General features: G+C 47.7%; 1 protein-coding gene across 1 annotated transcript in view; it reads left to right on the forward strand.

Annotated features, from left to right (window-relative positions):
- The window catches only part of Dctn6 (dynactin subunit 6), an 11,560-nt gene extending 60 nt beyond the window's left edge, over positions 1–11,500 (forward strand). Inside the window, 8 exon segments of the mRNA XM_032919082.1 lie at positions 1–5; positions 7–45; positions 4,659–4,666; positions 4,892–4,997; positions 6,484–6,572; positions 8,498–8,545; positions 9,355–9,497; positions 11,086–11,500. The exon segment at positions 1–5 is cut by the window's left edge and continues 60 nt beyond it. Coding sequence (XP_032774973.1) covers positions 1–5; positions 7–45; positions 4,659–4,666; positions 4,892–4,997; positions 6,484–6,572; positions 8,498–8,545; positions 9,355–9,497; positions 11,086–11,184 — 537 coding nt within the window. The 3' untranslated portion in view covers positions 11,185–11,500.
- The last annotated feature ends 552 nt before the right edge of the window (positions 11,501–12,052 follow it).

The following is a 12,052-nucleotide window of genomic DNA, read 5'->3' on the forward strand; positions in this document are numbered from 1 at the left end:
CAGTGTGTGGCTCTCGTTGTGGCTCAGAAAGAACTCAAGCTCACAGCCCACAGCGGCCCCTGCCTAGGGTCCTGCTGTAGCGCCTGCTCCTCTTGTTCCTCTGGCTTTCTTATCTTCCTCCTTCCCTAAATGCCGGGATTATGTGAGCAAAGACAGTGATTAATTTTATTCTTTTAATAGTTCTGTTGTTTTATGTGTATGAGCATGTTGCCTGCACGTGTGTATTTATGTGTTTCATATGTGCACAGTGCTAGGTGAGGGCAGAGGAGGGTTATCTGCTTCCCATAACTGGAGTTAGAGATAGTTGTGAGCAGCCATGTGGGTGGAAGAACAGCCAGTGTTCTTTTTTTTTTTTTTTTTTTTTTTTTTTTTTTTGGAGCTGGGGACCGAACCCAGGGCCTTGCACTTGCTAGGCAAGCGCCCTACCACTGAGCCAAATCCCCAACCTACAGCCAGTGTTCTTAATCACTGTTGTTTTGTTAATCCTTAGAGAATTTCATACAATGTGTTTTGGTCATGTTCACACCTATTCCCTCAGAAGTGATAAAGAAAACTCTTTAAGGAAAAAGAGCTAGAATGATTCACAGTTTATCGGCAGAGTGACTTGCTGTATACATATATGTGTGTATGTATCACCTATCCACATGCAGTGGTGCTGGGTAGCAGACATGTGCTGAGCATGCACTGAAGATGCTTTCATCTATTTTAAAAACAATTTCACTTATAAGCAAGGAAAAGATGCACGAGAGAGATGTAGCTATACAGCGCTGCGTCTCCCAGTTTTTATCTCATGATGGTTGTATTTATCTCTCCCAGCCCCAAACCTTATGTTTATTTAATTGTGTATATAAATAAATGGTTTCTTCCCCAGAGTTTGGGTTTAATTATTTCTGTCACTGTTGCATTTAGCATAAAATTCTTCAGTTTTCAGCAGCTATTCATTTTTCTGAACTAACACCTCAGATTCAAACCCTTCTGACAAGCACTGTTATAAAGTTTAATCTGAGCCGAGTTATCTTGTTCCAGCTCTCCAACCAGGTCTTGCTCAGCTTCCTGGAGTAATTGACGTAAAGCTTTTCTGTTGTCTATGCAGTGGCAGTTGGCCCTTGGTAAACTACTCCCTGGAGAATTGGAGAGCAGTAAACAGAAGTGTGTGTGGTGCTCCACAGAAGTGTGTGTGGTGCTCCACAGAAGTGTGTGGGGTGCTCCACAGAAGTGTGTGTGGGTGCTCCACAGAAGTGTGTGTGGTGCTCCACAGAAGTGTGTGGGGTGCTCCACAGAAGTGTGTGTGGGTGCTCCACAGAAGTGTGTGTGGGTGCTCCATGTGAGCACTACTCATCTTTTTACACTTTCATTAGTTTGAAGAAGTAAGGGTTTTCTTTTGATGTGTTTCAAATTATTGGAACCTTAAATTGTATCTGATTTTCTAGAAATTCAATTATTTGTTCTAACAGTGAAATTGACTAGACGTGTGAAGCCAGATGTGTGTCTGTCAGGGCTGCCTGCATCCTCCTTTCTCAGAATGGGGGCGTGAGGATGGGGCTATGACAGAGAGAGGGATGGTTGCAGGGGGTAGATCCGGGAAGTCCAGTCCTTGCCAGGAGGGCTCTGGCTGACAGCCCTGGGGAAGCACACCCCATGGGGAGGTGCTCAGAACTCAGAGTCCTGCTAATTTTCATAGGCTCAAACTTGGTTTTCATCAGACTGATACTAATTACTTTCTGTAAAGCCTCCTTTTGAGAACTGACTGGCATGTGAGGAAGGCCCCGGAGGAGTCCTGACCCAGGTGCTTGTGAGGGCAGACCCCTGTGGCATAAGAGGAGCAAGCTGGGCACAGTGGGAAACTGTCCCACGTAACCACCACTCTCCCCACAGAGCTTGCTCAGACCCCAGGCCTCTCTGCCAGGATCTCCTTCAGTGCGCAAAGCAAGGCAGTGGTCAAGGGAGTGGTTTAGTTTTTAAAAGAAATGGCTTGGGTTATTTACAGACATGAAAATGTGCACAGAGATTGCTGTCCGTGGCAAAGGTGAAGAGAGAGCACCCTTTACCAAATGAGGGAAAAGGAGACAGGATGCAGGGATGTCCTCCTGGCTGGGCCGCTTAGAAAAATAATTCATACGCCAGTTAGGGCAGCTCTGACTCCAGACACATTTGTCCAAACAAGGAGATAAGCCAGAGAGGCTTTCGGCACACTCAGTAAGAAAGTGTACATACACAAACTGCCCTGCCAGCAGCCATGCCAAGAAGGTCCATGCAGAGTTAAATGGAGAAGGGGACTAAGCATGGCAACTTTTTAAAAAGCAGTTTAACTCCCAGACCCTAAACATGACTCTAAATCAGACTCGTTCTGGGTAAAAGTGTTCGTGGCACACAGGAAGACCTGGAGGAGACTGCGGTAGGTGTCATGCTGCCACTGAGGCCCTCTGTCCCAGGCCTGCAGTGTGAAACTGCAGACAGCTGTGCCTTCTTCCTGTTCTCCACACCACACTCTTAGCTGTCACGTGTGCTGTGTGTTAGCCTCACTTAGGGACTGTGCAGTTTCTTGCGGCGCCCCTCCCCCCTTTGCTTTCATCTCTCAATTCAAAGCAGATTGTTTTCCCCTCCTTATTTAACCTGCAGTTGGGGCAGGACGCCAGCAGGTGGCAGTAGTGTCAAAGTCAAAGGCCTCACCTAAGCTGCTAAGGGGCTAGCAGCTCCGTGAGAATGAATATCCCTCATTTATACTCAGTTCTTTTCCAGGTACCCATTAGTAACTAATGATTAACAAGTAATAATGGCAGCAATAAAACATCCACTTAAAGTGCTCAGACTCAGGCGCGATGACGCACACCTTTAATCTCAGCAGTTCGTCAGAGGCAAATGGATCTCTGAGTTTCAGGCCAGCCAGGGCTACATAGTGAGACCCTGTCTCAAAAAATACTCATTATGATTTGATTTTGTTATATAATAGCTTTGTTTTATTTTGCTTGTTTTGTTTTTGTTTTTGTTTTTGTTTTTTTGACACAGTCTCATGTAGCCCAGGCTGGCCTTCAACTGGTTGTGAGGTCCAGGATGGCCTTGAACTTGAGATCTTCTTGCTCACACCTAAGTGTTGGGATTGCAGATGGCACCATGATGCCAAGCTGTGTTTTGTGCACGGGAGGGCAGTGTGTGTGTATGTTTGTGCACTTCAAGGCCAGAGCAACCTCAGGTGTCCCTCAAGCACCTACCATTTGTGTCATCATAGAACTCAGCAAGTATCTTGGGGGTCCTGGCTGAGCTGTCTCAGTCCTGTGTGGTGTATTTTTGAAAGAAAAAATAGCATTGTCATATATTTTCAGAGGTACACGTTAGAGGAATGTTAAAGGAAGACAGACCACCGGTGCCAGGGGCCCTAGTTTTCATAATACACCCTCAGGTGACTTCTCACACATTCCGCTTGTCACAGCCCCGATTTAAGGGTCAGCGGGAGGCCTGGTGTCTCTGGATGCTTGCCCAGCCCTGATCAGAGGTCTGCTGCCTGTCATGGTCCCGATGTGCTCCAGGTCCTACTTATTATCCCTTACCAGTCAGAAGTCTGCTGTGGTTAGAAGCTGTTACCATGAGAAAGGAGAGAGCGGCCCTGGTCTGTCTCAGGCCTAAACCAGCCACTGTGCTCAGTGTTCAAAAATTCATAGGTCTTCGTGGCACAGCGACTGCCTCGTGTTTTTTTGTTTCTTTGTTTCTTTGTTTTTTTATTTTTTTCCGGAGCTGAGGACTGAACCCAAGGCCTTGCGCTTGCTAGGCAAGCGCTCTACCACTGAGCTAAATCCCCAACCCCGACTGCCTCGTTTTTAATGTCTTCCTGTGTTTGTTGTGTACATCCAAGAGTGTGGCCAGAGGACCCTAAGGAGTGGGTTCCAGCACGGGGGTCTCAGGACAGAATTCAGGTCACGAGGCATGGCAGCAGTGGCTCTCCTTGCTGGGCTGTCCTGTCAGATCCTATGGCTTCCCTTTCAGTGTTTCTGTAACCCACGTTTCTGTCCAGTGCGGTGGTTGTTAAGGACCCCGTCCTGCTCTAGGTGTGGAAACACGGCCCTTGAGAGGACACAGCCTGGATGTGACAGAGACCAGCAGCCTGACTTTCTAGACAAGGCTGGGTGCAGGCCGAGACTCTAACTACAAAAAACTAAATCAGACCCTGGCCCTTTGAGTACTTTGAAGCAAAATAGAAATCCGTGTTGGATGAGTGTGGTTCCCATTGGCTTGCACTGCTAAAGATGTAGAAGTTGTTATCTCAGAAGAGCCCAGGATTTGTGACAGCGTTGTTGAGCACTGCAGTGCCTAAGTGGCCGTTCTGAGGAACGAGGAAGTCTTCACACGGTAGTGGGGATGTGAGGTGCTTTGCAGCATGCAGTGCTTGAGTGCTTCTCTCCAGGTTTTATGTAGTTTTAAGCTTCTTACTGATATTGTATGTACTGCTGTTCGCAGGCCTCCAGTGAACCACAGTGTAGTCTGGAGTAGCTGTCCCCTCCACTTTAGACAATCGAGCCAAGGAGTGGGACTCACAGACAGCCCGCCACTTCATGCTTGCTTTATTTTAATTTTTAGTAGTGACAGGAAGTCAGGAATCCGTGTTGTCTCTGCGCATGTACCACACACCGTCTCCACACACTGAGGTCACGGGAGGTCGGATGGAGGCTGAGCTGTGTGCCCTGTGCGTGTGCCCTTTCACTCACCTTGCCTGTAGATTTGGCGCTAACCGCTGCTGATAACAGCCGGAGACAGTACCTACACGGCACTCAGCATGGTGCCTGGCACAACCGTAGAAAATGTTCCTCCCAGAAGCCTCGCCCACCTCTGTCACCTCCCACCCGTCTGCTGGAAGTGCAGCCCACACTGATAATTTCTTCTCACCTGCTCTGCCTCGCAGGTCCTAGGACGGTGATCCACCCTAAAGCACGAATCATCGCAGAGGCCGGCCCAATCATTATCGGCGAAGGAAACCTAATAGAGGAGCAGGCCCTCATCATAAACGCGTGAGTGAGACCCACCGGTGCTCGGAATTGTGCACCACGGGAAGGTTCCCAGCAGTGGCAGCTGCCCAGGAACCTGGCTCAGCTCAGGAAAGCCAACTGTTTCAGAGCTGCGGAAGGGTGTTTGTGACCAGTTAGCATTAAGTACGTGAGAGACCAGACCCCCACTCCCACCCGCACCCCACCCCACCATCAGCCCTGGGTCTAGTGGCTGTAATGGTTTCCTGATCTCATCCAGAATTCCCGTGTTGTGCCTACCATACCGAAGACTGTTTTGGTTGGATTTCCTGTGTGTCTGCGTGTGAATTTAACTGTGCTTCGTGTTCCACATGGGAGGCACCCAGAATTATATCCACGAAATATGGGATCCTTCTAGCAGTTCATAAACGTTACAGATAACAGTGTGATAAGATGTTAGACAGTGTGTATCCTTGTGCACTGGGCTACAATACCCACCGTGTTTTCAAAAGCATGTATAAATTTTTCTAGATAAAATTTTGGCAAGAAATTTAAGCTTTTACCTAATTTGTAGCAACAATGTATGGAATTTGTGTGGGAAAATACTTAGCTGTGATAAAAAAGGCTGATTTGTCTGACACACAGGACCTGTGGGAGTTTCTTGCAGTGTGAATCCATTTTTTCCCAGTATTACTATTCTCTTTAGTTAGTACCTTGGTTGTGAGATCATTCACATCAGCCTGTGAATCAGCAGAGATCAGCTGTCAGAGAGAAACCTCTGCTCTAAGAGGACAGCTTTATCTTCCACATATTTCACTAATTATCCATAGCTCAAAGTAACGGTTTCCATTTCACAGTTTTAAGTGGTTATTGTGAATAGAAAAAATCCAAGTTAGGCATGATTTTGATCCTTCTAAAGAAGGCTAAAAGTATATTTATTGTTTTGGGGTTTTGTTGTTGTTGTTTACACTGTCTTAGAGAACTGTCCTCTGAATTTAGAATTTAGGAAATAAGGAAGACTAGATAAACGGCTCAGTAGTTAGGAATACTTGCTGTTCGTGCTGAGTTCTTGAGTTCAGGACTCTTCACTCACACGGGGCAGCTCATATCCACCAGTGACATCAGCACCAGGGGGTTTGATACATTCCCTGAGCCCCTTCTCTCTCTGAGACAGGATCTCTCTGTAGCCCTGGCTGTCCTGGAACTCACTTTGTAGACCAGGCTGGCCTCAAACTCAGAGACATCTGCCTCACTCTGCCTTCCTGGGATTAAAGGTGTGACACCTCTTCTGAGGTGGTTTTCATTCCTGTGACTTCTTACATTGCAGTAGTTCTGTTCAGCATAGAAGCCAGCCTTCCCTGGCACAGGAGAGGGGTGGAGAAGTAATTCCCCTGGCTCCGGAGCTAGGGGTAGCTGTGCGTTTTTAAGCTTGGTGCAGGTAAAACTGAGACAGGTGATTCCAATTCTGAAATGAGATAGCAGCTGCGTACTACGTCACTGGCCTTTGGTGATTTGTCTCCTTGCTTTATAGCCATCCAGATAACATCATCCCAGACACTGAAGACCCAGAACCCAAGCCTATGATCATTGGCACCAACAACGTGTTTGAAGTGGGCTGTCGTATCCTTTGCAGCGATCTGCCCCGATCACTCCCAGATGTGTTTGGAGCCTAGATCTCTCCCTGTATAGAAACTGACATACCTTATCCCGTAGACTAAAATATATAGACTAGGCCATCAAGCTCTTACACAGACTCATCGAAGTATGTTAAGAATCTTTTGGGAGGGATGGAGGGAAGGCTCAGCAGTTAAGAATACTAGCTACTGGGCTGGAGAGATGGCTCAGCGGTTAAGAGCACCCAACTGCTCTTCCAGAGGTCATGAGTTCAATTCCCAGCAACCACATGGTGGCTCACAACCATCTTTAAAGAGATTCGATGCCCTCTTCTGGTGTGTCTGAAGACAGCTACAGTGTACTCATATACAATAAATAAATAAATCTTTAAAAAAAAAAAAAAAAGAATACTAGCTACTCTTCAGACGACCCTGGTTCAATTCCTGGTTGCTCATGGTTGCTTACAACTGTCTGCAACTCCAGTTTCAGGGGATCTAACATCCTCTCACAAATACACATGCAGGCAAAACACCAATGTATGTGAAATAAAAATAAATCATTAAAGAATTTTTTTAAAAAGAAATCTTTTCTAAGATGGAGAAGTAGGGAGAGGGAGGGAGATAATAACAGTAAATCCTTTCTGCGACTGGGGCTGTAGTCTACAGCACATGGCTGCCATGGGTTTAATCCTTATCACCACAGAAGCCAAGAGGTCGATCCTGTTCTGGCAAGTCACTCGGTAAGGTAAATACACACGCACACACACACACACACCCCCCACACACACACACACACACACACACACACACACACACACACACACACACACACACACCCCCACACACACACCCACACACCAACCACACACACAGACACACACACACACACACACACACACACACACACACACACACACACACACACACACACACACACACACACACACACACACACACACACACACACACACACACACACACACACACACACACACACACACACCCACCCACACCCCACACACACACACACACCACCCACACACACACACACACACCCACACACACACACACACCACACCCACACCACACACACACACACACACCCCCCACACACACACACACCCCCACACACACACACACACACACACACACACACACACACACACACACACACACACACACACACACACACACACACACACACACACATACACACACACCCCCCACACACACACACACACACCCCACACATACCACACACACTCCCCACACATACCAGACACACACCCCACACATACCCCACACACTCCCCACACATACATACCCCACACACACACACACCCCACACACATACACATACCCACACACACACACACCCCACATACACCCCCACACACACACACCCACACACACACACTCCCCACACATACCGCGCACACACACACTCCACATACACACACTACACACACACACACACACACACACACACACAGGTCTTCAGCTCTTTGAAGGTTCTTTACTAGGACTGTAACTTGTTGACAGGTAGCCTTGATTGAGGGCATTAGACACGGAGAAACTAGTTCTAGCTTTGATGCTAAAGCTGGCAAAATGGCTCAGCTGGTCACAGCACTCGCCACCAAGCCCTTGCCAGTCCCACATGGTGGAAGGAGAGAACTGACTCCCTCAACTGTCCTCTGATCTCAACACATACACACAGCTGGCACACATGTGTGCACAGGCACAGATACCCATGTGTGCACACTAAATAGGGGTCGTTTGTTTCTGAGCGAAGGTATTTGTGTTTGAGAATTGAGCTGTGTGAGCAGAGACTCCTGGCAGGCAGTCTGTGCAGCCCCCTCATAGCTCTGTCCCAGGACACTGAGAACATTCTGGATGCATGGGAACGAGTGTTGACTTAACTCGGCTTTACAGATTCCCAAGCCATGAAAATGGGAGACAATAATGTCATTGAGTCAAAAGGTAAGCTGTGCCCAGAGAGCTCTGTCCTCACAGAGATTACTTCCTTTCTCTTCGTTGTGTCCTGGGAAACGGCCTAAGGGCAAGCAAGGTGGTATGCTGGGGTTGGACCAATGTCATTGTCAGGCTAATTCTCTGCCTCAGAAGAACCTAACCTAGTTATGTGGTTATCTGATAGCGTGGCTAACCACATTAAGTGAAAAAGACAGCCGGGTACGGTTAAGCTGGGGCTGGATTCGAGCTCCATGGGAAGCTCTGAGATGAACGTCTTTCTGCCTGATGTGTCGGCACTGCCATAGCTGGTGCACATTCTTGTAGAATGGCTTGCCAGTGGCAGCTTTGCCAGGAACTGCTTTCTTTAATTTCAGGACTGCTTTACCTAGCCAATCAGAGACACTGACATCTACTTATCAAAATTAGAGGCAAGCAGGGCATTATGGGAGCCAGCTCCCAGAGCTAATGCCCCTACATGCTTGGGAGAGAACACTGCTGGAACATTGCCTTGTCTTTCCTATATGTCCACTACCCCATTGACCTTTAAAGGGAGCAGAAAAGTAGGATGGACTCCCTGCTCAGAGACCTTACCTGTCGCGCCCTATGCCACACGGCCTGTTAGCAAGGACTCTGAGAAGTCCACCTGCACCCACACACTGCCTGTTCTGCGCCTTCTGTGCACTCACTGTGAGGCGTTTCCGGTCTCTTCTTACGGCCCATTAGTGTTTCTATACCTAATCATAATGGGAAACGTAAGCACAATGAGAGCTGCCCATACTCACTCGACGTCTCAGGCTGTCACTCTGCCTTTGCTGCAGCGTACGTAGGCAGGAATGTCATCCTGACCAGCGGTTGCATCATTGGTGCTTGCTGCAGCCTGAACACCTTTGAAGCCATCCCTGAGAACACAGTGATCTACGGCGCCGACTGCCTGCGGCGGGTGCAGACGGAGCGGCCACAGGTACCAAAGCCTCTCTAAAAGGAGTCCATCTAGGACCCTGGCCTCCCAAAGTTCCATGTGACTGTCTCAGTGGGCAGCAAATGATTAGGGGCCAAGACTGTGACTTGGTCTGATTAGCATACAAGGCCCAGGGTTTCATCCCCAAAGCAAATGAATTCTTTAGATTAAAATCACATGTGTGTGTGTGTGTGTGTGTGTGTGTGTGTGTGTGTGTGTGTGTGTGTGTGTGTGTGTGTCCTGTGTGCGTACACATGCTCACGTGTGACAGTGACAGTGGTAATGGAGGAGGAGGGTCCGGAGCTGTTCTTCCCATGCACCATTGAGCCTCACAGGGAAATATCCACTCCCTGACTCACCCCAGATACAAACCTGAAGATGAGGTGCAGCCCTCAAACGTCCCATGGGTTTCTAACTTGGTTTATGAAAGCGCCAGGGCTCAGTTATACACACAGCTTCTGAGGAGAGGAGGATGTTTAGATATTTATCAGGCTCACAGGAATCGCCCCTTCCTAGTAATTCAAGGGGAGGAGATGAAAGGCTCAGGCACCGGGCTTCCCTGAGACGGGAGGCATTCACACTGCGCTTGTAAAGCTCCTGTCTTGCCATACTCAGTACAGATTTCTTAAGCTTCTTTTCCTCTCTCCTCAAAGAAATTATTTTTAAGACATTTGATACTTGACCTTTCTTAATCATATTTTTAATCATAAACTAAAACCAATTCTTTCTAGATTACTTCACTTTTCCATTCTCTGAGTTTAGTGTAGGCCCTGCTGGTCTGGAATTCACCGCCACGGATGACCTTGAACTTCTGTCCTTCCAAGTCCAATTCCCCAGGGCAGGGATTACTGAGGCACCACTGTGCCTGCTTTGTGTGGTGCTGGGACGCAAACCCAGGGTCTCCTGCATGCTGAGCCACACCCTACACCCCATCAACGGGCTACTTCCTCACCCCGTGGATGACCTATGAGATGGTATTCCATAAACTAAAGGGGAAATTGAATTCTTTAAATTATCCTCCTGAATAATAGCAAAAGTGATTAAAGGGGGAAACAAACTAAGGATTGGAGAGAGACAGTGTGAAGTGAGCAAGAGCATCAGAAGTCTCGCAGACGGCATAGGTGTGCAGCCTGCTCGCACGAGTCAGGTGTGCAGCCTGCTCGCACGAGTCAGGTGTGAAGCCAGCTCCCAGATGTCACCAGTTGTAAGGATCAAGCAGTGGCCTTTATTGGGACAGCTTCCTTGAACTCTTTGACACGGCGTCCAGGACGGAGCCCCTCACATGAGTTTACAGTCAGGAGAGGGACAGTGCCAGCCCAGGGAGAGTCAACTTCAGCTGAGGGCATTGCAGGCTATGTGGGAAGCACTCTTAAGGCTTAGAAGCCAGGATAAAAATCTAAACAAAATTTGCAAGTGTTTTCTGTGTGTTTTATATGTAAGATTGTCTGGCTTTGTTCTCAGACTTACTGCATTCCATTACAAACTTAAGGCAGAAAAGGACAGAGTGGAAATTGTGTTGAGCTCCAGGAACTAATACCACTTCCCCCTGGTGTTGCTGACCTTGCTCTCTGTCCGTCCTCACTCTTTTCAGCCCCAGACACTACAGCTGGATTTCTTGATGAAGATCTTGCCCAATTACCACCACCTGAAGAAAACAATGAAGGGCAGCTCGACTCCAGTCAAGAACTGAGAAGATGTCGAGATGGGGCTCCGTCTTGTCACAGGCCCAGTGTGTCAGCATCGCGCTGACTTTACACTGGAGACGAGTTGGAGGGAGGAGGGTCCCATTGTCACTGCTGTTATAATTTATATGGGTCTATTGTTTCCCTCTCCTTGTTCTGGTAATGTATAGACTCGGTTTTTCTTTTGTTATATAAAATATTAGCCATGCAGTTACTGTGTAAAAGACTCCCCATGATAACATGTCATATTATGTGCTTATATCCTAATGTAACCGTATGCTGTAACTAAATACAAGTCTGGCTACTCGCATTAACCTTCCCAAAGCAGCCTCAATTTTCATTATTAATGTTTATGATCCTTCAAAGCTGAGGTCCCTACCTCTCATTCTTGTGTATTTATAGCTGTTTAAAAATGGAGGTGAGGTTCTGGAGAGATGCATCAGTGGTTAAAACACTGCTCTTCCAGCCAGGCTTGACTCCCAGCACCCACATGACGGTTCATAACCATCTGTAACTCCAGTTCCAGGAGATCTGACGCACTCCTCTGACCTCTGAGGGCACCAGGCACGCAAGTGGGGCATATACATATATGTAGACAAACCACATAAAGACTGAATGAGTCTAATGAAATTGTAAAACATGTGAGGGCTGGAAGGCTAGGCTCACAGCTGAAAATGCAGGTGTGATCTCAGCGTCGACTGAGGGTAGAGCTCAGTCTGTTTAAAGGATTATGCATCTGTATGTTTCTGCTCTCAGTAAGGAATGGTCTCTGATTCAAATGGCAAGCAAGTGACCTCAGCTTCGTGTATCCCTGAGCAGCTTCTGAGGATAATAAAACTAAGATTGGGTCTGGAGAGGTGGCTCAATGTGTAAAAG

This window comes from Rattus rattus, chromosome 13 (genome assembly GCF_011064425.1).
Source record: "Rattus rattus isolate New Zealand chromosome 13, Rrattus_CSIRO_v1, whole genome shotgun sequence".
NCBI classification, from domain to species: domain Eukaryota; kingdom Metazoa; phylum Chordata; class Mammalia; order Rodentia; family Muridae; genus Rattus; species Rattus rattus.